At 36.1% G+C, this 26,710-nt stretch overlaps 4 protein-coding genes across 9 annotated transcripts in view; 1 reads left to right on the plus strand and 3 right to left on the minus strand.

The window, feature by feature from the left end:
- Positions 1-8,755, minus strand: part of LOC118198505 (uncharacterized) — a 29,292-nt gene extending 20,537 nt beyond the window's left edge. For both annotated transcript variants that reach the window (XM_085814113.1, XM_085814112.1), the window contains exon 1: positions 8,598-8,755. In XM_085814113.1, the coding sequence (XP_085670239.1) occupies positions 8,598-8,619 (22 nt within the window). In that variant the 5' untranslated portion in view covers positions 8,620-8,755. The remainder of the gene's footprint in view (positions 1-8,597) is intronic.
- Positions 1-26,710, plus strand: part of Dgk (diacyl glycerol kinase 1) — a 911,622-nt gene that overhangs the window by 356,488 nt on the left and 528,424 nt on the right. The gene's annotated exons all lie outside the window — the stretch shown is intronic.
- LOC146998337 (uncharacterized) lies at positions 19,730-25,778 on the minus strand (the record flags this gene model as incomplete). Its single annotated transcript, XM_085814116.1, has 2 exons — positions 19,730-22,715; positions 25,263-25,778. Coding segments are annotated over 2 exons (1,149 nt in total), but the record flags the coding sequence as incomplete, so codon positions are not given.
- Positions 25,642-26,710, minus strand: part of LOC118197387 (kelch-like protein 17) — a 30,462-nt gene continuing 29,393 nt past the window's right edge. For 3 of the 4 annotated variants that reach the window (XM_085814115.1, XM_035368893.2, XM_035368894.2), the window contains one exon: positions 25,844-26,169. In XM_085814115.1, the coding sequence (XP_085670241.1) occupies positions 26,161-26,169 (9 nt within the window). In that variant the 3' untranslated portion in view covers positions 25,844-26,160. Of the gene's footprint in view, positions 26,170-26,710 lie in introns of all 4 variants that reach the window. The other variant, XM_035368895.2, reaches the window with a different exon arrangement.

The following is a 26,710-nucleotide window of genomic DNA, read 5'->3' on the forward strand; positions in this document are numbered from 1 at the left end:
ACCTGTAAGTTTAATGATAATTTCCCGATGCAGTGACATGTTTTTCCTTGCGCCGCTATAATTTCCGTATTTTTGGTTTTAAATAGTCGTACCCTATAAAAATTCTTTTTGAAGAAATTTTCACTCATAAAATTTCCTTCTGCTCCTGTATCGATGAGCGCTTCTACTGGTACATCGCCAACCAGGACTTGTATAATTGGTAGCTGTGAGTTTTTTACGATGACCGTATTTAAATGTCTATTTGAGGGTTTTTTTAAAACTTCCGGGGTCTGGACCCTCCCTTTCACAGGCCCCTCTACTCGTTTAACGCTTTCCTTTCAATCTGTGTCTTCTGGGTACGCGGATGCTTATTTTCAAATTTTCTTTTTGGGCCTTGACCTTCGAGTTTCGATGCGTTAGCTTGATAGCTTTTTCCCCCATAAGAGCGATTTCCATTTCTGGTTTCCTCCTTTGAAGATTTCCTTCGGGTACTTTGAGAATATGTTTCCCCTCTCGCTTTTTCCGCTATTCTGCGATTTTGAAACTTCACCGCCAATTCGAAAAGTTCCTGCAATGTGCTTGGGTTTCTAATTTCAAAGTAGTCTTGAACAGCGGGTAACAATCTTGGTAATATTATTTCAATAATCTCCGCATCGGGTTTCTTTCCATACAGCATATCCGTTAGCTTGATTTTTCGTAGAATAAAGTCCGTCAATTCTGCTGTATCCCGTTGATAGAAACTATATAGTTCGGCTTCCAGCCGTGCGCGATCTTTCACTATGGGGAAGGCCTTTACTAACGATTTTTTGAAATTTTCAAATATATATGTCTGGCTTCCAACTTTCCCTAATAAAAATTTGCCTATGTTTTTCCACCATAGCGCGGCCTGTCCTCTTAGTGCTGATGTGGCGATGGCAACTTTTTGTCTTTCGGGAACAGGGTAGAGCTGAAAGTGGTTTTCTAGATCTTCTAGAAATACCGCCACCGAATTTTATCCGTCGAAATGGACGTTTGGCTTGATTGACGCTCTCAAAGTCTGGATCAGGTATCCAAATCCTTCCAACTGAGTTGTCATTTCTTGGTGTTGTCCAGCGGCTTCCATCCAATCTTCGGCCATTTCAGTTCGATTATTGTTCGGGCGCCAATGTAACGTTGCGCGCCTCCAACTTGCACGCAACCAAGAGGTGACTGTGAAAACTGTATAAAACACAGAGTCTTGTGAAGGGTTTAAGTCTCTTTTTATTCAACGTAAAAATTACAATGGCGTGCTCTTGACGCTCATAGACTGTGCCAACTCGGCAGTCAAATAAAAATAATAACCTGAAAAGAAACTAAAGACAAGACTCTAACTACGAGGCTCTCTAAAATAACTAACTCACCGCGTTTTACAATATCGCTGCTAATTCAGCAGACTTGAAGCTCACTTGAACGATTAACACTACTTCCCGCCAAGCACATAGGCCGAAACGCGGGGTTCTTCAATTTCTCGCTAACTACCTCCGCGCTCGTGAAGTAAGAATATCACACCGAACTCGTTTCCTTCTATTTAAATCAGAATACTTCCGCTGATAATTTGAATCCTTGCGCGTTCTACTAAAATTTACATATTCTGGCATTGGCAGTTCCAGGGGAAAGTAAGGCTTGACAGGAAAGATAGTTTAAACTTAAAATAAATGTTAGTTAAAATAAATATAAACCCTACAATATGACCTTTCATTAGGGGCAGTTGGTAATCTACTTTTTTGAGGCAACAGACAATTTTCAACTTTAGAATGTTGATTGCCATCGGATGATTGTTCATCTGATTCAACAAGACCCTGAGGTTCACTTTCTTTCTCTTCAGGTAAACTTGTATTTGATTCTATCCCATTATTCATTTCTTCTTCAGTTAATTTAACAGCACCAATTTTTCCATTTAAAAAATCTTGCTTAACATCCTCATCCAATTTATCGGCTACTTCTATTAAATCTTGTTTTGTACCCTTGGCAAGAAATGATATTTCTAGAAATAGAAAACTCTTCGATAGCGTTTCAAAATTAAGTTTAAAAGGCTTTTAGTCAGTATTAAAAAATTCAAATCAACTTCCTCAATCTAGCCTTTTCTTATTGGAAATTCAAGTATGACACAACGCATTTTTTTATTCTAAAATACTTAATGCAATAAACGTATGTGCTTTCCGATAAACAAAAATCTGCAAAGCTTGCTTTTAATAAATTTTACTAAAGTAAATAAAAAAAAATGCAAGCCTCTAACTTGATTCTCTCAACAAAATTTGGGACTCTAATACAACAGCTCAAATTTAGGAATAAAGAATATTATAAAAATAACGTAATAAATTTGCAATTCTAATACAAAAGCTCAAATTCCATAATTGAAATATTCTAATATTAACATAATAAATTTGACACTCTAATACAAGAGCTAAAATTCTAAAAGAGCATCGTAATCATGCTAAATATTTTGAAGTTTTAATCCAAAAGCTTAGAATATCGTTCTGTTAGTTTTTTTTTTTTTTTTTTTTTTTTTTTTTTTTTTTTTTATTAAAAGAAACACAACAAGTTCCCCATGTACCACATAGTATCACATGGGGCTTACAGAAGTAAGTAAGAAACACAATACAAACTAAACAGAAGAGAAAATTGAAATAAAATTAAGGATGATTACACAGTTTTACAATGAATTGACAAAAAGTGTTAAAAGCACTTCTCTCGGAAATAAATTGGTAAAACTCTGGAGGCCAGTTAATATTAAAATTTTTCAGACCCAGTTTCAAGACTTTTCTTTCGTTCTCATATTTAGGACATAGAAGAAGCACATGTTCTACATTCTCCTCGCCGCCGAGGACACAGTCACAGACAGACTCAGGACTCAACTTAAATCTGTTCAAATAACTTTTAAAATTCCCATGTCCAGTAAGAAACTGGGTTAATTTATAATTTGTGAAGAAATGATGACACGACAATCTCATTTTAATAGAAGGGGAAAATCTTCTAGTTAAACTCCCTTTATTTGAATTAATGAATTCGTGATTCCACGATTCCACAATGCTTTTATACATGACCTTCTTATAAAAGGAATTAGGGATATTGACAAAAGTGTCAATTTCCTGCTTAGTCGCAGTCTTAGCAAGGAAATCGGCTCGTTCGTTCCCAACAACACCTGTATGACCACGAACAAATGAAAATGAAACCGAAATATTTTTATCCTTTAGATTTTTCAGTTCTTTTTGAATCTCAATAATGATATTATTAGAAGAAGAAATACATTTTAAGATCTCCAAGGATGAAAGGGAATCAGTACAAATGAGATAGTCTGAAACAGCACTGTTTTGTTTAGAGACCCATTTGACGGCGAAGTTTAAGCACAAAAGTTCAGCTATGAAAACGGTACATTCATCTCTGATTCTAAATTGAAAGTGCCCAAATTCAAGACCATTTTTGAAGACAACAAATGCGAGACCAACCTTGCCATCAATTTTGCTGCCATCAGTATAGCAAGTTACAGGCGAATCATCTACGACATTATTGCTAAACTGAATAAAATTAACAGCATTTCTTTCTGAAGGATGAGGGAGATCAGATAGAGGTAATATACAATCATACTGAGAGACAGTAGAAGCAGAAATATTTTCCTTATAAGCAATAGAATGAAGAATGGCAATGTCAATTGGAGGAAAGCCAGAAATTGCATAAACAGACTCATAGCTTACGGTACGATATCCACATATGACCCGCAGAAGTATCCGCCTTTGAACACGTCGTAAATATCTATAATTTATCTTCTTCTTGAGCGATATACCCCAGACTCTAGAGTCATACATAATGAAGGGGGCAATTCCTTGTTTATAGATGAGCGAATGAACGTTAAAATTAATACCGTATGTGTTGCGTGCAATACGACTTAATCCACGCTGTAATCTATCACATTTCTCTGATACATAAGTTAAGTGTTGTTTCCAAGAAAATATACAGTCAAGAAAAACCCCAAGACATTTCATTTGCTTTACCACAGTCAAAGGGGTGCCATCGAGAGATAACTGAAATGCATCATAACAGATGTTTCGCTTTTCAATAATCATAACCCTGGTTTTATCAGGATTAAAATCTAATTTAAAACCTTTTGACCAGTTGGAGGCGAAATTTAAAGTCTTTTGTGCCTGTAAAAAAGTAGCAGAAAGGTCCCTACTCTGGAAGCAAAACAAAACATCATCCGCAAAGGCTATAGTATCACAACAAGCAAGATTTTCCAGTTTTAATAGGAGATTATTAATAATAATATTCCAAAACGTAGGTCCTGAAACAGAACCTTGAGGGCAACCCCTTTCAAGGTGACGAATTGCAGAAGCCGAGCCCAATTGCAATTTGGCCGCCCGATCATTTAAAAAATCAGCAGCAAGTGAAAAAATATTCATTGGAAGTTCCACTTTTTTGAGAAGATTGAGAATACAAGGCCACCACGCATAGTCGAAGGCGCCCTTAATATCCAAAAAGACCAAAATAGTGTGCAAGTGTTTCTTTTTTCCTCTCTGAACAATTTCATTCAAGCGTAAAAGAGCGTCTTCAGAACTTTTTTGAGGTGTAAAACCATACTGATTACCAGAAAGAAGGTCTCTATGGCGGAGATACCAGCAAATTCTGTTAATAAAAAGTTTTTCCAAGCACTTACCCAAAACAGGAAGTAAGCTTATACACCTAAGGTTATCTAGGCAAGGAATCCTAGACTCATTTCCTTTAGGAATAAGAATTACTTGAGCATGTTTCCAAACACGTGGGAAAATGCCAACATTTAAGCAAACGTTAAAACGTTTATGGAGAAATTGAGGAAACATTAAATGAAACTGTTTAATAATCTCGTTCGAAATAGAGTCAGGACCAGGTGATTTATTTGGTTCCAGCATAGAAATAACTGTATTAACTTCATCACAAGAAAACATAGGATCTACAAAAGAAGAATAAGCAGTACGCGCAGCTTGACGGTATTCCTTATGCAAATCCTCATCATTTTCCTCTAGATCCGAGGGGAAAGATTTCTGAAGCACAGCAGTAATTGTCTCTTCTAAAGAGTTGGTTGTCTCTCCAGTGGAAAGACAAATACCAGTTATTTCAATTTTTTTTCATGAAATCTCTTTTAACTCCATACGTGTAAATCTTTTTCCATACATTGCGAACATCAATGGTCGAAAGAAATGTTTTCCAAGACTGAGATTTAGCATCGGCAAGCTTTAGATTGTAAACTTTTCTATATTCAAGATATTTACTTTTATAAAGTTCTCTAAGAGGCGGATTTTTACAACGCTGAAATCTACGCCTAGAGGCATTAAGCCTTTTTCTCATACAAAAAATTTCGGCAGACCACCAAGGAACATTGTGCTTACCATGATTCCTAAGGTATGGAAATTTGAGATGCCTGGAGAAGAACAGAACTAAAATTCTCAACAAGAGTATTTAGTCGAGAACCGTCAGTACAGTCGTTAAGAATATCAATGAAACGGGTGATGCGAGAAGAACAAAATTTTCGAAAACGATCCCAATTTGCTTTCCCTGTATTTAAGATTTTAAAAGGAACATTTGAGGTGTCTCGTAAGAACGTAGAAAGACAAAATTCAGATTCAATCATCATATGATCAGAAAGGGATTCTTTTTCAGACAGTCGCCAACTCGAAATATCCTGGAGAAGATCTGAACCAATAACAATAACATCAATATAACTAGAACCCTGAGTTGCCTGAAACGTAGGTCCATAATCTTCATTAATAACAAATAGGTTGTTGGCAGAAATAAATTCACTCAGTTTATCTCCACGAGAGTCAGAATAGGGACTAAACCATAATTCAGATTTGCTATTAGAGTCCATACACCAAACCAGTCGATTAAGACTTTTGGACATAAAGACTTGACTAATTTTATGAAGATCTAAGTCAATGTTTCTTGAGGGTTCAAAATAGTATGAAAAAAGAGTGAGCACAGTTGAGCCAACAGTAATATCCAAGGTAACCATATTATAATCCTTATTTTTATAATCAAGAAATGTTGATAGATCACGTGATCGAATAATGAATCGAATCGTTCTGTTAGTTGAATTCAATAATAAGATGAAACATTGTCATACAAAATGGCAAACTATTCATAAAAACTTATACTCACACGCACTGTATTTCTTTTGTTTTTAAATAAACACTGGTTTCACCTTTCTATCACAGCGATTACAACCACATATTTATTCTTGAAAACGTCTGTAATGAATTTTTAAAGAAATCTCATTATTTTGGATCCAACAATCAACTTTATTCGTCAAACTTACAGAATAACTGAAGAAAGTTTTTAAGCGCGTGCATTTTCAAGCGCGGATATTTTATGCGCAAGGTTTCTTTACATTTCTTAGTGTAATTATGTTGGTAACGTAACAACGCAAACACGTTACTGTACGTATGTATATATGTATGTATCTCGCATAACTCAAAAACGTGTATCCCCAGAATGTTGAAATTTTGTATATAGGACTACTATAACATGTAGATGTGCACCTGATATTTTGCGTACAAAGTGTAATTTTAATTGTAAAAATTATTTATCTGAACTTGGGGTTTTATGTTAAAATCTTTCAATTTTTAACGAAAATATTTTGCTTACTTAATCCTGGAATTATCATTTAAGTTATTCAATTATCCATGTATTGACTCAGCATAGCGTCCACAACAAATTAAGTCAGTTACTACGCCTTCAGTATCTCTTTGCCGAGTGAGACCAAAAGCAAACTTTCGCTTTTGTGCACTGAAAAATCTGCCTTTTGGCCCGCTGACAGAATTGCTTGTTTTTGCGTAGAAACTCTAAATTTAACTGTAAAAATTTTCTTTAAATTGTTTTAAATGCTATTATGTTTTATATTTTTCCACATTTTTCAAATTTTAATAAAGCTATTTTGAGGTTTTATGTATTTTTGCCTTGTCGCGAAGTGAGAACTGAATTAATTGAATGAAAACCATATCTCTAATGAAATTCTAGTAAATACGTTTAAATGAAATGCAGCAAAAATGCGTGTAATTTAATATTCCGTACAAGGAAGTCGGGGTGTACACATCAGACATTTATTTCAAATTCTGGTGGTGTTAATCGCAACCAGATAGAAATTAAAATCTTTAAGAATTTTTTCAAAGAATCAAATAAATTTATATGCATTTATGCGCTTGTAGACGTACGAATGGCTCTCTGAAATTCTTACGTTGCTCTATGTTACATTTTTACCGTTTCTCCCATATTTATGATAAAATTAGGGAAATGAAATGTTTTAAAAATATCAGTAATAACATCATTAAGAATACAGCCGTTGTAGTCTCTAGTTTTGGTCATGTAACTTCTTGCGAATCAATTGCCATGCCAGATGAAAACGAGTGAAAGTACGTTGAACCTGTACTTTATGTGTTTTCTTCCTTAAATTTGAGGGATTTAAAAACATTTGCGAAGTTGCAATGTTATTTTGAGAACAATATAATATTTGAAGTCTAAATTATTGAATTTTGATAAGAAAAATGAATTAAAATAGTACAATCCAAAATTCTGTAGAGGTTTGGTTTATGTGATTACGGCAAAGAACTCGAGGGCTATCTGCCTAGCAGGAGGGATGTCGTCGTAGAGAACTTTCCAAGGAAAATGGGCTCGTATACACATTGGGGAAAAACACCGGAAAGTACATGCACCCAGCCCATTCGCGGGATTCGAACTTCGGACAAAACTACCAGTGTTCAACGACATAAACGTTCGGTCTTTAGTAGGCCCGTATGCAGCGAGAAGTGCGCAGTCATAAAAGAACACTGAAATAGCAAAACCTCTGTACCAGAGGAAGTGAAGAGCACAGACACAAAATAGCAGGTCCGATCTTCGAATTTTTTTTTTTTTCATTCCACTTATTTTCCCATAGTATACTTACACTTTATTTTATTTTTCAGGACATAAAAACTCATTACCTAATAGTGAAGGGCAGAAAATTAAACATAAATATTATTTTTCAATAATTTACATCAATTAGTTTAGGTATTTGAGTTTATTTTTCAATTCGTAGTGATAGCGCAATGTCGGCTCGAATTGCATCAGTCATTTTTCAACGTTCTTTAATGGAAAATTCATTGAAATAAAACATCATTGCTCGAAATTCATCCCAATTTTCTGCTTCTACCATATCATTGATGAAAAAATAACTAAAGCATCATGATAAGGGTATAGCAGAAGAAATACATGACGAAGGCGGAGTAATATCTGTGTGAATTATTTATACCTGTCGAACAAAAAGAAGGCTAATTTCTCAAATCAAGTCACGTTTATCTATTATATATAAATATTAATTGCAATATAATAGGTTTTTATTAACATTCGAAATTATTGGCGAAGATTTAAGTTTTTAGAGTAAAACTAGGAAACGTTACTTCCTAAATTAAGGAACTAGGAAAAACTAGGAAACGTTACATCAACTGTTAATTCAAATTTAGAAACAAAATCCAGCTATTGTAACGGAAGCCTTTGGCAAAATTAACATAAGAAATTATCTACCTTCCATAAATGCAATCTCCTAATCAAGTCATTTCCCTTTCTGATAACGACCCAGAAGTATCTAAAATGAAACATACCTGATGGCTCGCTTGTTTCCATTTCTTACGTATTTTGTCTTTGTTGAATTCACGTAAGAATTTCTGCTTTTCAGAACAAAATATCTCTCCACGGTGTATATTTAAAATCACATCCCTTTTCCTTTCTAATGGCGCCTTCGTTTTCGATATCAAAGCGAGATAAGGCAGTTTCGAAATACTTAAATTTTATCTCTTATCTCATTCAGCGCCATCTACACTTTTTTCGCAAACATGAGGTATTTTTCGTCAATTTGTTTGCGAATCGATTCGTGATCATTTTTCACTGTATATATATCCATATGATTCATGATTCATCCATTCATGACATATTTAAGATTGTATTCATTTTTTTCATCCTTTCATGTTCATCGCTAGCGCATTGTCGAAGAGTTGCTACCCTTGAAATGCATAATGAGTTTTTTTGGCTTGCAAAGGCATCCTGGTTCTCGAACATTTCTATGAGATTATATATTATATACTGCCCATGTATGCATGTCAAGCTACCGAGAGCGTATTCTAAATTCAACTGAAAAGTGAAGTGAAGAACCGTTTTATGGATTCTGCAGTAACGTCCCTCCCAAATGCAATAATCTTTGGGACAGGCAGCAAACATGTTGCTCTGGCGCTCAATCTTTCTGTTTCACTTATATAACTATTTATGATCTTTCCTGACAAGTCCAGTCCAAATGTTTTACCACAATGGCCACTGGCTGAGTTTTTAAATCCGATAAACTCTGGGTTTCGGACTTGGTTCAGTGTCACACGAACGGTTAACAGCATTCTTCGTTTTCGTGGTTTTCCTCATTGTGTAACGGAAATACGATCCAGTTTCCATTTCAGAGGTTACGTTCTGTGAGTATTATAAAGCACACGGGAGCTCTCTGTGTGAGGGGGCGATGTCTTCGCGCTGGGGTTTCCAACTTCATAACAGGATCTGGAATTAGTCGGCAGGCTAAATGCCAGAGCATTGCTGGAAAGCAAATACCACCTAAAGGATTTAAAAATGATTTTTTAGCTTGCATATATTGATTGAATATTGATTGCCAAAATTTGCAAAGACCCTCTTGTATATTACGCATAAATCTATATGAAGCTGCGTACAGCATACTTTGTATGCAGTGGATGAATAATATGAGCAAATATTCTCTGTATTTTTTAGCAAATAGAATGATACTATATAATTTAGTTCCTTGTGGGTAATCTTCTTTATTTACGAAATTAAGTTAATAACGGTTTGGTATAATCATTGGAATAGGATTGGATTATTTAATTATGTCAAAGCACACGAGGGCTATCTGCCTGAAGGGAGGAGTGCCTTCGTGGAGGCCTTTCGAAGGGAAACTGGCTCGTATACACGTTACACATGGGGAAAACCACGAAAACGCCCATGCAGCCAGCCCGTTCGCGAGATTCGAACCTCGGACGAAACTACCAGTGTTCAGCATCTTTATCGCTCGGCCGCTGGTAGGCCCTGGTATAATCATTAGGGTAGGACGATAACATGCTAAGCTGGGGCTCAGATCGTTCAGTTTTAATGAATACTTTAATTTTTATGTGCGTGGAGCCCGCTTAGTGGCCGATAAAGACCGCTCAATACACAGAGTTCGGCAAAATTTCTATTTTAGGCAAACGGGCAGCCATGAATGGTTAATTTTCGTCCTTTTTCTGATGCGTAACGTGAATATGAGCCAGTTTCACTTAGACGGTTCTCCACAACGAAGGCTGACTTCGCTTAGGCAAATAGCGCTCATGTTCTTTACTGTATTCGAATACTCTAATCTAACCTACCCTAACTTTCTAACTGCTTTGGTAGTACAGAGAAACGGAAAATGTCGTCAGCAAAAGCTCTTTCGTGAGGTAAGTGGTATACTTAGAGAGTAACAAAATTCTTGAAGACCGTGATCTCAGGAGTGAAGAACTAAAGTGGAATATTTTTGGACAGAAATTACATGTCATAGCTAAAAACGAAGGTCTATAGCCAATAAGAGCTGCACCAGTTCTTCCCATTGGTGATTTTTCGTGGTGGGGTTAAAATACGACAACTACAATAATAGCGGTCCTGATAAGTATCGAAATAAAATCTTGCCCATATGCAGATTACGTCTGATATATTGTAGAGCCATTAGGACATTTTAGAAGCACAAGACTTGAAAAATGAGCAATGCCCTTGTAGATAAAGTTATAGAATGCGTCATGTATGTATAGCTTATTAAAGAGTTTCAGCAGAGAGTAGAGAGAGATTGGAGAGAGTGGATAGATGTGGTGATGTAGAGGAGCTATCATGTTTACTCCAACCAATCTGTAAATATTTTTTGTATATAGAATTTGCCTGAAAAAGGTAGAGGAAATGTATTTATTTCACCGCAGCTTGACCATACCCTCACCAGGACTCGAACCTCGGACGTCTCGAATACGCGCCGAGTGTGCTTGACCGTTACACCACGAAGGCATGCTAAGACGACGGGAGAAATACCTTATAATATAAATATCATAAATCAAAAACAAAATTTTAAAACTGCAAAATTACGCCAATTGGGTGTATCCTTATTGTTATAAACACCTATCATAGGCCAAGTAAAACAAATTCGAATATTACATAGTTTTCTGTTCTGTTCCCGTCAACTGAATAGGTTATGCATGAGGATTCCATGCCTTTCCGACCAGGTACTCATAAGCTTTCTTCGAGAAGAACCTCCTCTGAAATAGCTCTCATATGACAAAATAACGTTCGATAACTTTATCATAATAATCAATAACAAATTATCATTAAATTATATAGCATTTGTAACACTGCATAAGTTGGTAATTATATAAATACACACATTTTGTTAGTTATGGGTATTGTGCACACCACACCAAACCAGGAATTCGAAAAATCGTTTTCACACAGCGACACGTTTAAAAAGAACTTCTGGGAAACGTTTGTAAGAAAATCGAATCTTTTAACAAATATAGTTGTCTCCCGAATAATGACGGATTTACCAAATAACTAAATAATAATATTCCCTTTGACGGCATTCACAATTAACTAAAAAAAAATCAATTTTAATCTGAAGCCAATTAAACACTAGGAAAAGCTAAAACAACAGGAATGTTCCATATTATCATTAACAAAAACTCCTGAGCGCTTTATTCTTGAGAATATATTCCCTAGGCTACATAAATGAAATCTGTGCTCAAAAGAAAAACATCGGGCCATAAATAACGGAAGAATAGACATCACGCGAAAAGATGAAACTGAGTTGTAAATGCCATTAAAGAAGATCATTTACAAAAGAGTTCGAGCAATGACACTGAACGTATGTAGAAATTATAATTAGAAATTTTTGTTTTGTAATGCTACGGAGAAAAACAAGTGCGCAGTTCTTTAACATCATCTGCTATCATTGCTGCTATAACAGGCACTTTCTTTTCGTTTATTTTTTGTGTTATCCATAGACAGTTTTGTTTCACGTTGATGGTTTGTAATAGACTACCCGATGCTAAAACTGCAACACCAAGGAGTGCTCAGAAAGTGATGAAACTCCGCAGGCAAAGAGAGGCAACAACGAACAACAAGTGATTGTTATTTTTTAAGTGATTTAAGGAAGCAGACTGCGATATCGAAAATCCCGGAGAAGGCATGGATGTAAAATATTGTCTGTCCTCTCGTAGGAGGTAACAGTGGCCACCTATTAGGTGCTTCCACAATAAAATGGCTACCACATCCTGCCTTAGTAGCAGTCAATGCCGTTGTAAGGAAGTGCCCGCCATTGAGAAAAGTAAATTTCCAAATGATATGCATATTACAGATAGAGAACAACGTCGGCTTAGTAGGTTGTAGGACCATATTGGGCAGCGATACACGAAGCAACACATCTAGGTACAGAGTCAATGACACTAGGGATGGTGTCCTGAGAAATGGCTCTCCATTCCCCATCAAATATCTGGAATAGTTCACCTACTGAACGTGACAGTGGCAGGATCTGCAAATGGCGTCCTGTCACATCCCAAAGTGTCCGATTGGTGACAGATCAGGAGAGCACGGTGGTCAGGGAAGCATCTGTACTCCTTGTAGAGCACGCTCACTGATGAGAGCAATGTGTGGTCGCAAGTTATCCTGCTGATAAAGGGCATTGTCACTCTCTGAAGGTAGGGGAGTGCCACCGGCCGCACCACATAATCTGCGTGTTCTTGGGCCATCATAGTGCCCTGAATACGAACTAGAGGTGACCTGAAATCGTACGCAATTGCGCCCCAAACCATGATGGCATGCGGTGTGGCATTCCACAATTGCTGCCGGGTTGGACCTGTCTCCATATTCGACGCCACAGTCATACGCGGCGACTATCATTGGAGAATCAGAAGCGTGACTCATCTGAGAACACGATGATCTTGTGACATTGCGTCGTCCACATTGCTCGAACCCGGAACCACTGCAGACGTTGGCGTCTATGATGTGGGGTCAACGGCAGTTTTCTTAACTGTCGCCACGAGTGCAGGCCACAAGTCACCAGTCGTTGGCAAATGGTTCTGGGCGATATGGCAATATCCACGGTGTCTTGAACATGCTGCAGAATGGAGGTAGAAGTAACTTGCTGGTTCACCACCGCTTGTCGGCGGATGCGTTGATCCACGTGTGCTGATGTCACTCTGGCTGCGCCGGCACCTCTCGAACTTGCCATATTATCTTGTTTTAACTATTTTCGTCACAACCGGTGCACTGTGAACGCATCCATGTGTGTGTCAGCTAAAATGTTCCGTGTGGACTAACCTGCCTTACTCAGTCCGATCACTATGCCCTTCTTAACATCGTCTGTCTGCTAGACGTTGGCCTAACATTCTTTTCTATTACACGCGTCCTCTGAGACAAGAAAAAACTTTTCTACGATCATTTCCCTAACGAAAATAACGGCACAAAAATTGAACATTCTGCAAGTTCTTTCCCGTATATCTTCAACGTGCGCCGGAGAGCTGCGCATTTCCCGTTATTCGCATAAATCTGCGACGTGCGTCTACCCTGAAATTTGCATAATTTTCGGGCTACTTCTTCTTGGGGTTGCATTTTCAATGTCGGGTAGTGTAATAATGTTTCATCGTCTTGTAATAAATAAACCTAACTTTCTATTAGACAAGACTTGGTTAATCCACAACTAGACTAAATTTCCTTTGCAAGTTGTGTGTGTATTATAATTTTTTTGCATGCAATTTCGAAGTAGGTGTAAGCCTTCCAAGTGACATAAACTCAAATAATAGTACACAATTAAATTTAATCAAGGACTACTAAATCGCGTAGGTTACCTTAGGAAAAATTAGCACTTTTTAAAAGATTGTTTTTTAATATTCGTGAGTAAAAATATAGATGATTAATAATAACTTTGCCTAAATATCAGTGGTTATGTATCTTATTTGTAATTTGCAGTAGAATACTTTATTTTAAATAAGTTTTAAAATATTATCTATTACGAATAATGGAGTTTTTCAAAATCTCTTTCTAGCAATTTAAAATATATTTCTATTTCTAATATTGTAATTTCGAAAATATTTTACAGTATCGTGGCAGTTAGTCAGTTTCATGATTTCTGTTTTATAAATAGTACGGCAGATAAGGTTGGTTTTCTAATTAAAATATATACAGGTAAACTGTGGGGGAAAAAATATCTCGTACTACTGGGGCGATTGACGAAATTTAACTTGCGTTTTTAATATCTCGAAACACTCGACTTAAGATATTTATTAGATTTATAGATAGCATTGTTCTAATATATGTATTGTGACACAAAACTGGACTTTTTCTGAAATGATATGCAATTATTTTTCCCATTTTGAGTCTACGACTCAAATTATACCAAACTGCCAGTTTAAGTTTTGTAAAAGTCGCATAAGTAGTTTTTAAAAAATCATATCTCAAAATTTTAGCTTTTCTATGTTAATGGAATTTGGTATATATTTATTATCACTTTTTTTTATTAAACGTATTTGATTCTGTTTTTCGCATTTCAAAATTTAGGTTCATTCCAAATAAAATTCATGCATTTTTTTATTTCTTTTTAAAATTTGTAATTTTTAAACAATTTTTATGAATGGTTTGAAAAAGGTTTGAATTATAACCTATAAATGTTTTACCATCATCTTAAACGTGATGTATTTCTAAGCTTACCTGCAAAAAATTAAAGTTTTTATTCAAAATTTCCTAAGGTATACGTGAATTTACATATTGGCGCGTTTTGAAAGATGGCATATTAGTTATAAGCGACAATAACGCCGCGAATGTGGTTACTAAAATGTCGTTTTACTAAAATTATTTGGAAGTATGAACAATGACTTTTTTTTTTGCGGCTCGTGTATAATGAAAAAAAAGGGAAAAAAATAGGTTGCTATAAATTAGGAAGTTCTTCGAGTGAATTATTCTTGGCGCACATTTTTCAATGTGCGCCAAGATAAATTTTTGAATTTCTCCCAAAATTTCGCACCAACTTTTACAAAATATAATATTTAGGCATAATTTGAGTCGTAGAATCTAAATATGAAAAACAATTGGCATGTCATTTCAGAAAATGTCCGATCTTACATCAAAGTACCTATATTAGAACAAAGCTATTATATATATAATATATATTCGAAGTCGTGCTTTCGAGACATGAAACACGCAATTTGAATTTCATGGTTTATTTTTACTAAGGAAAAACTGAAGTCAGTATTCTCGTTTACATGTTAGATATATATGCCGCCCAACAGTGATAGTGGTTAGCGACGTTAGCTGCTGTACCGAAGGACCCATGTTCGAATTCTGGAGAAGGCATTGATGTTTGAAAATGTATAGTATCTGTGCAGCATGGGGTACTTTAAGTATGCGGAGAGCCGAAACATCTCTAGAGAAGTTGCTAGGGAAGAGGATAGGATACCCTCGAACTCGTCCCCGGGGTGCTAACCTTCAAATTTAGGGGCGGAACTGAGCAAAGTCGTACTGCTACCTGAATAGTGCTCAAGGATTTTGGCCAAAAACAGGCGAAACCTTGTACTCTTTGCCAGGATGAATCCGTGGGCTTGTTCCGATGTTACGAGAATTAGGTCTCTGAAAACATTATGAACGCGTGAAAAAATTCACACATGTTTCAATAAGTCAAAGATATTCACAAATTTATGAAACTCCTAAATTTAAAATTTAATTATTTGCGTAATACGAAGATCTGAATGCTTTCCCATAGACATTATGCCTTACCACAGAATGTTTATTCAACAGTTAAAACCAGAGACCTATGACCTGAATCTCCCAATTTAAGACAGTGGACATTGTTTTCCTTTGTGTAACGCTCTGTAATAGAGAAACTATGTAAACATAAACCGAAAGTTTTGAAGATTATAGATTATAAGTATTATTAGAAATATATGTAGCCTTGTGCATAATCTTCTGGTGTATATCTTCTATCATGCTGTGCGCCTACTGCTTTTATTCAAGCAATATGTAGGTACAGGGAACTTCTAGCATTAGTGTTATATTGTGACCTGAACTGATAGTAGCAGAAAACATTACAGTATTAATTAAAACTGTAATATTTAATTAACCATTTTTCTGTTTAATAAGTAGTCTTCTGTGACGTGTAAAAGAGTTAAGATACATAGTAAGCTGTGCTCGTGCATTTTTGAGCGACTTTAATACAGTACAACTATTAATTACAATATAAATACTATTTCTAAGCATTCAGATTGATAACTGACTATCAATCTACACATAAGTTTACTTTTTAATTTTGGCATAGGCATCTTTGCCCATTTTACTCGCCCTGCTTTCCATATTCTGTATTTGGCAAGAATGTCAAAAATTTTCTTTTTAATCAGTCATATCGTGAGACGATAAAGAAATACCTAGAAAGGTATTTCACTTTATGCTTGTTTCCTTTTCCCATTCTTGTTATAAATTTAGATAATCATGTTTCACTTTTGGACTCGTAGGGTGGAAATCAACTATTGTGCATTCTGTAGATTAAAGAAAAAAAATCTGATGTCTGCACCACATGACTTCCTTGTTACGAAATGTTAAATTATACGCAATTTTTGCTGCATTTCATTTAAAATTGTTTCCTCAAATTTCAGTAGAGATATATTTCTCATTCAATTAAACCGGTTCTCATTTCGCGACAAAGCGAAACTACATAAAAACCTCAAAATATCTTTATTAAAATTTAAAATATGGAAAATATAAAATACGAAATACAGTTAAAACAATTTTTACAATTATAACTAGAGTTCCTACGCAAAAATAAGCAATTCGGCCAGCGGCCAAGAAGACAGAATTTTCGGTGCACGAAACTAAAAGTTTACTTATGGTCTCACTCGGCAAAAAGACACTGAAGATCCAGAAACTGACTTGATTCACTATTTTGCTAAGTTTCATATGTAAACTAATATGTCTGCTATGGTAAAAAATATGCTTAGCAGCACATAAACAACTATTAAACTGTAGCTAATTCTACAACTATTGCATGCAGAATAACTAAAGGCATAAAAACCTTAAACGGAAGATAGGAACAACATAATTCAATCATTTTAAAGCATAAAATGCGCAATTTACCAACATATAAGAATTAAAAAATGCTGAGGTCAAGGACCCGAGTAACAAACTGGATATATATATATATATATATATATATATATACACTTTTGATCTGGCCGATTGCAACCAAAAACGGAGTTGCAAAACTACATGTTATAACAGTCCTCTTTACAAAATTTCAAGGCCCACCAGCGGTCGAGCGGTAACGTCGCTGGACACTGGTAGTTCAGTCCGAGGTTCGAATCCCGCGAACGGGCTGGCTGCATGGGTGTTTTCGTGGTTTTCCCCATGTGTAACGTGTATACGAGCCAGTTTCCTTTAGAAAGTCCTCCACGAAGGCATCCCTCCCCTTAGGCAGATAGCTTTGCCATAATTAAATAAGTGATGAGCTTTGCCATAATTAAATACTCCAATACAAAATTTCAAGTTTCGACGCTACTCGTTTTTGAGTTATGCGAGACGTCACGAAACATTGTCTTCTGAATCCATTTTAAATCCTTTTTCAACCCGTTTTGAGAAAAAGAGTCCTTTATTTTGTCCTTATGCGCAGATGTCTCGCAAAAACATCGCTAAATTGCATTTATATCGTTAAATATGGGTATTTTCGTTGAAATATGATACCCGAAAATTTTGGCGATTACAATACTTCCTTTTTTTCGTACAAGGAAGTAAAAATGATTTTTTTAAGTCAAACTATCTTTTTAATAATATATAGCGTAAGCATTTATTTCAATTAATAAACTTAATTTTCTTTTGTATGAAAAACAAGCTCGAATTGTAAGTCTTGCTGAAATTGTTTCGAGTTTTTAGTTTTGTGTACTATTTTACGATATTAAATTGATCACTTTAGTTACAGTTGTAGAGATATTAGGTTATTTTCACGCAGGAGACGTGAAATATGTATAGTGTCCTAGTCAATACTCGAACCTTGGACCTGTCAAGAATATGTGTCGAGTATGCTTCTAATTGCACCACGAAGGCATGAGGAAAGCAGGTAGAATATACATTATATACACCCCTTTTAAAGGGCGACTGGGGATGAGGAAAGCCAGACTCACAGTAGTATATAAAACATAGTAAAGTATAAAATACCATGAAAAGAAATTATCAGATAATTATGGTGTAGTAGAAATGAGCATATGGGTAAAATTAACAAATCCGATGTGTGAGTTTCGTATAGGAAAATTACCTTCAGTATGGAGTATCATCTCCTCTAGAAGCTATTCAACGTATACAGTAATGTGTGATGCTGTCAATTGCGCAGTCTATGAGTTCCCTAGGAAGTGAGAGCTAATGATCTTGCAGAAGTTACAAGCGTGTCAAAGGTCTCAAGATGAGGATTTAAAGCAGCTATACATCTTCCTAAAGCATCTGAAACGTGCTACACAGGATTCAGGGCCGGTGATCGAGCTGGCAACTTCATGCGCTGAATTGTTAGGTGCTCAATATAATCATCTACGATGCCAACCATGTGCGGTCTAGCGTTATCGTCCTGTAGTAGGAAATCATCACCTACTGTCCCGGCATAAGGGCGCACATACGCATCGAGTATGTCATCTCCATAGGCCTGAGTATTTACGGAATGCACATGGAAATGCATGGATGTCTTTGCGACCACCCAAAAAGATACCATTCCAAACACAGAGATTGCATCCTCCGTAAGCATCCCTTTCATGGATGTTTCATTGCTTGTAAAGGTTCCACGTTATCTGCAAATCAAATAACGCCTACTGTCGTCTTGGAGGCTACACGTGGACTCATCCGCAAAGAGAACAGCCCTCCATTGATCAGCCATCTAGTCGACATGTTGAAATGCCCACCTCAAACGTTTCCTTGTATGACCTGACGTGACCGGCACGCAAATGTTTGGTTGATCGCTTCGCTTGCAGACCTCTTCTGCGAGTCGTTCTACTCCTGCTGAATGTAACGCCAACTTCCCGGTGGCTGTAGGAAAGGAGGATCTTACTTGCTATTCTGTTCCTTCGAGCACATAACAAAAAATATCAGTCATCGGCGTTCATCGTAGCAATTGGCTGTCCGTTTCCTGAACCTCCTACATGCCGAATGTGTAGTAAGAGGTTTTTGCCAAAGTCTGTGGATAACAGAAGGACTCGTAATTAGTGATCTGGCCACATCTGTGTTACTTTGTCCTACCTCTGTTTCCACAAAAGCCCTCCAATTCAATTCTTCGGACAGATGATGTTTGAAGGTCATTATTACGAATTGGCTATCCCAAATTTCTTATCTCAGTTTCACAGCGAAATTTGCAGGCTTGCTGTGAAACATGCAATTTTATGCTCCTCGCATGTAACGTGTTTTAGTTGCATCGCCACAAATTTACGCCTGCGGTTTACACATCAACTCGTCTTTGACAACATATTCAAATTCTGTAGGGATTGGCTTATTTTTTTAACTATTTGTTGCTAATTTATGATTTTTCCTTAATTTTTTGGAAACGACTCTAGTTAAGTCCAGCTTGAAATCACAGGAACAAAATAGGTTTAAAAAATTCAACTTAAGAATTTTGTAAACGAAGTGAAATCATTATAAATGATTCCTTCTTTATGGGTATGAAGCGTAATTGATAGAATAAGAAATATGTCAAAAATATATATTTATTAAGAACGTAAATAACAAATATTTATTACATATAAGGGCACTTTAAACATACAAATGAGTTCGTAGCGTGTTTCAGCAATGCACTTTCAGATTTTAGTTTTACCTTTTTTTTTTTTAGAATGCCCCACGTAAAAATAAAATAAAAAACTTAGGAAAGAATCTTGTCAAGTGGTGAAAAACCAAATGAAGCGTTAAACAACCACAAAGCTTCTAATTTCTAATTATATTAAACACCATCTCCTTTCGAGAATGATTGTATCTTCCTGAAAATATTGTTACGAATTTCGTATTTAGTTGGACATTTTTTTGTAGAATTATAATTTAATTGTTTTATTTCTCCGCGCAATACAGCGCGTGACGAGTTTTAAGAGAAAGCTACGCCGAAAAAGTAAAAATACAAGAGCAGGTGCATCTAACATTGAATAAAAGTTTATCTTTGTAATTTATATTTAATTCGAATAAATGTAACTGACTACTGTGTTAGCTGTAACCGTAATTCTACTCTCTTTGCTTTCCAGAAATTGCTAGAACTGTCTCGCGCGGCCGATTTGAAAAGCTATAAAAGCCGGAGAGAAACATTTCAGTATTTGTTTAAATAGCCGAAGAATAAGTCCGAAGTGATAATAAGTCCTAAGAATTAAATAGCTGTTGTTTGTTGATTGTAGCGAATTAGCGGTGGGATCGGATTAGCTTTCTCTGCGCTTTAGGCTGCGTTCTATTTAATGTTTAAGTGGTTTAAAATATAGCTACTTATTATATGAATGATATTGTGAATGTTGTATGAATATCTTTGAGGAAAAATCCAGCATTTTGCCATATTTCGTGTGATAAGAATAAATTGTATTAAGTTTTTAATCGGACTTGTGCATTCAATGTATTACGAACCCGTACGCACGCAGCAATATAAACAATCTTCATAATGTTTAGAGGTTTAAAGAAACATTTTTTCTACTGTTGACTTTTTCTGAAAGGGCCTCGGGAAAACTGGAAGGCCATAACTTTATAAGGTATTTCTCCCACCTTCTTGGCGTTCCTTCGTGGTGTAGTGGTTCTGCACGCTCGGACGGTATTCAAGAAGTCCGTGGTTCGATTCCCGGCGAAGGCGTTTGCTTATTTTTCATCTTTCCTGCTTCCAAAAGATACCTAATTTCTTTACAGTTGCGCCCGATCTAAAAGGGTGGTGGATGATGATTTCTCCCCACCCAGGATTTGGCGATTGGGTCCCCTAAAAACCCCAGTCGGCCTTTAAAAGGTGGAGTATATAAAGTATTTCTCCCACCTTCTTGACGTGCCTACGTGGTGTAGTTGTTCTGCACGCTGGGCCGGTATTCCAGAGGTCCGTGGTTCAATTCCCGCGAAGGCGTTTGCTCATTTTTCATCTTTCCTGCTTCCAAAAAATACCTAACGTCTCTACAACTTATTATTATAACTGATTCGAATCTTAAATTTTTATAAAATGCAGTTTATTGCATTCGAATATATCTTAAAATTAATGTTTACGTTTTATTAAAAAGCAAGGAAAAGTATCTAAAACTTTGTAATATATGAGTATTTAAAAATATTTAATAAGACAGATTAATAACTAATTAAAGGGGTTTATAATTTTCCTATGCCTGAAATTTTTTAATGTCTGCTTCAGATTCTATATACCCTTAGTGAACCTGAACTACAAACGATAAGTACATCTTTCCTTTGGTATTTCAATATACTATGTAATAGGTATTATATACTAATGAATATATAGAAGTATATACTAATGAATATATAGAAGTATATACTAATGAATATATAGAATAGTTACGAAATGCTCAGCTGCAATCAGGCAGCTTCCCGACAAAGTTGGCAAATGGCAAGGAAAATTAGGGTTGCCAGACTTAGCGCGAAATCGCCCATTTGGCGATAAGCCATAGACGGATGGAGAACATTTTAGAACTAATTCTCATCGGTTTGGCTCAGAATGATCTCGAAGGCAGGCCAAAAGCTATATAAACCCCCTTTCTATGCGCAGAGTATCGGTGAGTATCATCAGTATGTCATCGAGAGTACGTTGAGTTCAGTAGCAGTGCCTTGAGCTCCGAGAGTGACCGAACCGAGTCGGAAGCTGTACTTTAGTGCTTTGCCGTGAAGATGTCTTCACTGTTATAGCCTGATAGCCCAAAGGCTGTGTTGCTGATTTTTTAACGTAGTCATTTCGATGACTGTAAACGTGTTTTTGAACTGTCTCCTCAGTGACACTGGCGAATAAATTGTATTTTGATTCTTCATCACGTGTTGTTATCGATCACTCGAAATCCACGAACCCGTAGAAAGCAACAATATTATTGCAACAATTACTATTTGCCTTGGGACGGGATGGTGTCGTTAATGCGATCTTTCTTTATTCGTTGGAGCGGAGTCGGCTTATTGCTTGAATGTTTCATCGGTCTTGGGGGTAGAACAGGCTTATTTCTTGGATTTTCCTTTATTATTCCGGGCGAAATTTCTTGTATTCTCATCGGTTTAGGGGGCACAATTGGTTTACTGTTTGGATCTGTCATTACCCTTGAAGGCGGAAGTGGCTTGCCGTTTGAATCTCCCATCAAGCTTGAAGGAAGAATAGACATACTGTTAGTGTCGTCTACCGTTCTTGGCGGCTGAACTGAATTACTGACTGGATCTTCTCTAATGCTTGTTGGTAAATTGCTATGGTGAGAGTCGTCTGTGATTCTGCATGAAAATTTCTGGTTAATTGGGCGATTTATCATTTCTGGGGATCTAAATTGATCACTCATGGGCTTGTATTTGTTATTTCTCGATAATGGCCAATTCTCCCCGAGTCGGTATACATGTATTTCTGATGGCGGAAGCGACTGGCAACTCGGATGTTCACTACATAAAGAAGAGACAGTCAGCTGCCTGAGTATTTCTTCTTTATTCCATGTAGAAGACATTCCGGAAAACGCTTGCTTCCTTTCCGCTCTATTCACCTGGAAAACATAAGGGGAAATTGAAAAATTACTTTGAACAAAATGTTAATCACTAAAGAAAACATTCACTATTTTTAACACAAAGACTGAGTCAATATTTTTATATGATAGAGGACAAGGGAAGACATCTGTCCCTGAGCTCAGTAAAATTTTCTTTTTCTTCCGTATTTCCATTTTGGCAAACGGGAGGGCACGCAAAATGTGCACTTGTTCCTCGTTCTGAAAATCCTAGATATGGCTCTAAACAGAAAAGCGAAGGTCTGTTCTTTCCATGTGCAAAGCGGCTGTTCTAAAATAATTGAATAAAAATTGGTATCGCAGGGATTGGGATTATGCTTTTAATTGGAAAATTTATGTTAGTGATTACAAAACTGCCATTTCTGCGAATGCTGGTATTACGAAAAACAAACATGCCTGTTACTGGTAAGTTCTGGTACGGAAAAACCATTGTTAAAAAATTAATTGTAACAAAAATGGAAGGTTTCCAATAGCATTTTTACTAAAATAAGAACCAAGTTAAAAATCAAATAGAAATAGGGTTATTAAGAAATAACTTTACTAAAGTGTTTATCAAATAATTAAAGAATACAAATTATTTAGTACTTAATATCAGTCAAATCAGTTATGAATATTATAAAATTTTGACTGATTTGTTATTTATCAAACATTTTCAAAAACCTTAATATAGAAAACAATAAATAATTTTTCTGCATTAATTGAGCTCAAAGACGACACAAATTCCCGAATGTTACGTCTTCTGTCTGCGATCAGATTTTTGTGTAAAATACATCTACAGCTACACTTTTAGGCTTATTTCTTAACACGTGTTATATACAGGCTAGCGATAAGATACCTTGACTTATCGCTAACGAGGAATTTGTAGCAAAATTTACACGTTAAATCAATAGAACATGCACCTACGCTGTAAGTAAATAGGACTAAACATATATGACGGTTGTATTAGCGTCATACTATCGCTAAAGTTTTCTCATACAAAATCTTAAATTTCAGAATGATGTCAGTTTCTACTTGAGGAAAAAATATAAAATGTACTAGAACAGTATATACAGAATGAAAAGCAGCAGAGATAAAAGTTTTAAATCAATGACAAACAAGCTGCTAATACCCGCGATAGGACATCCATAGAATTACGTGGATGAGGCAGCAGCATTGCAGTGGCAAGCTTATTGTGACGGCCGCTCAGAGACCGTTTCATATACGTCAATTCCTCTGCTCAGGAGGCCCACCAGCGGCCGAGCGGTAAAGTCGCTGAAAACTGGTAGTTCGGTTCGAGGTTCGAATCGCGCGAACGGGCTGGCTGCATGAGTGTTTTGTGGTTTTCCCCATGTGTAACGTGTATACGCTCCAGTTTGCCTTAGAACGTCCTCCACGAAGGCACCCAGCCTCTTAGGCAGATACCTCTAATGTGCTTTGCCATAATTAAATACACCACCACCCCCGCTCAGGAATACACAAATCTAATAGCAGTGAGGAGCGATGTTTCTGGAACTGCTGAACAAATTTTCCAACACGAAAGACCTTCTTCGTTTTGCAGTTTTTAACATTGCACCTCCAAATGGTTCCATCGTTAACGTAAAGTAACATATTATGGCCATTTTACCATGCTCGTTTGTCAGGTAAAACATCTTTTTATTAAAACATGGATATCGCATCCGCCTCACCACTTGGTAAATTAAAGGTTATTAACGTTATATTCACAGAAAAAAACAATTAATATACTTTTACGCAAAAAAAATTTTTAAAAAAATTACGCCCAAAGGGTTTTTTTTAACGTTTTGTATGTTACCTTTATTTGTTAAATATCATGTTCTTCGCACTTAAACGATAAAATGCAATTCAACAGCAATACCGCAAAATAAATTAAAAAGGAGCATATCTTTAGAATTTCCGATATACAGTCTCTCACGCTGGAGATAAAAATGTTTTTTTTTTTCTCTTTGCGTACAGTGTTGACATTGCTGGCTTTGAAATCGTTGAGATTCTTAATCAAAAACTCCTAAATGCTTTATAAAATGTGAAACAGATAAAAAACGGAATTCTAAATTTGGGTATCCAGGTGCTCATATTCGGGTGGAGATGTACGTTATTAAAAATTGGATGGCTCTAAGTGCCGTTGCTTTATCACAATGCGAGAAACATGCATACATTTATGCAGATTCTTCATTATTTAATTTCTTTATATATAATACAGGGCAATAATATTTGGTGGCAATAGTTGGAAAAGTGATTTAAACTTTTAAAGTTTATATGAAAAATGCCAAAACAAAATTAAATTCTCGGTTGATTGGCGATTCAATCTCGAGGGCTACTATAGTAAAGAAGTACTGACATTTAATGTGTATCGGCTCTAAGAAGGAATTTTAAGGAAATGCGACATGAGAAAAAGAAAATTAGGTCTTTGATTTTGAATGCATAATTTGTTACGCGTATTTTAGGCGGGAAAAGATATATTTATTCTCATTGTGTATGCATGAAATGCAATTAACTAAAAAAGAGGAAATGAATATCAAAAATTAAATAACTTACCTCTGAGCCTGAGAAATGTTCTTCATTGAAAATTAACGGCTGATCTTTCAGTAAATTTTTATTGTCTGTTGAGTAGTGAACTGTTTCTTGGGTAGTGTTTTCAGAATTCTTACAGGCGCAGAAAAAACTCTTCCATTCCGCATTTAACTGATTTCTTTGCTCTGGTTTTGAAGGATCTGAAATATACGTACAAGCAGAGGTTTGAATACATTTATTTGCAGTAACAACAGCTGTAGTTTTTATTTCTGTTCCTGTGGTCCTTTTTGCAGGAAACAATTTAGATTCAAACGCTGTCTCAGCAGTTTCTGTAGTCTCGAATTTATGAGGTATTTTGTTCTTATGTTTAAGAAAGTTTCTTCTGACGCTATGAGTAACGCAAAATGTAGGCAAATCTCGAGATCCAAAATGTCTAATATTTAAAAGAATTTTGACTATTTCTTTGTCACTAAAAAATGTTGGAAACTTTTCTACAATTCCTAAAAATTCTTCAGTACTTAGTGTCGTAATATCTATGCAAGACAATAGTTAATTTTTTGAACAAGTTGGATTATGTTTTAACCACGAGATAGCAGCTTCAAGTAAGCAGGATTCACTATAAATGTTTAATTCCGTCAATCGAAACATACAAAGCACAGTAGCCAGACTTGCATCTTTAAACGCAGAAGAATTTAACGCAGCTTCAGTATAATTTATGAGAACCTTCATACATTTCTGACGAACTTCTTCGTGTCTTACGAAGTCCGCAGCTTCTAATACTTCAAACACATTGTCCGCGTTGATATCCAGGTCTGTAAACCTCGAAACGCACAGGTTTTGCAGAGATTTTATTCCGAATTTCGTTGCTACTTTCAGCGTTTGTTTGAGATCAGATACAGAACAGCTCACAAGTTCATCAGAATTAATGTATCTGTAAAGAGAAAGTATGTCTTAATTGCGTTAACAACAACAACAAAAAATGAGTATCTTAAATTTTGAGCTACGATTTGACACTAAACTCGCCAGGCAGATAAATTTTAAGTCCTGGTTAATATAACAATAGACTGTGTTTCAAGATTTGACCATGGATCGACATTTTGTATGTGGTAGATGCTATGAAATTCATAACGTCTTGTACACTTGGCTATCATAAAATGTATTCGATGGTGAAGGCTATTTGGTGGATTATCACCAAGTCCTTAAGTACTACAAAGTCAGAAGAAGGAACTCTTATTAACTAAAAAAACGTTACCAGTCGGCAGCAACTCGTGCTTACAAAAGCGAACATTTTTGGCTTAATTCAAAAGGTAATGAATAATTTAAAAGTAATGGAGCCTAACAGCTTCGCAGGTTAACTATCCCACAAGCTGGCTGTGACTCGAAAGTCTGGGTAAACAAGCCTAATGGCAAGAATAGCTCGAATTTTAACCGCTATAGAATCAAAGGTTAGCAACGGGGCCTTCAGGTGGGCA

The sequence above is a fragment of the Stegodyphus dumicola genome, chromosome 3, assembly GCF_044657685.1.
Source record: "Stegodyphus dumicola isolate Sdum_Otavi_A_Nest chromosome 3, ASM4465768v1".
NCBI classification, from domain to species: Eukaryota; Metazoa; Arthropoda; class Arachnida; order Araneae; family Eresidae; genus Stegodyphus; species Stegodyphus dumicola.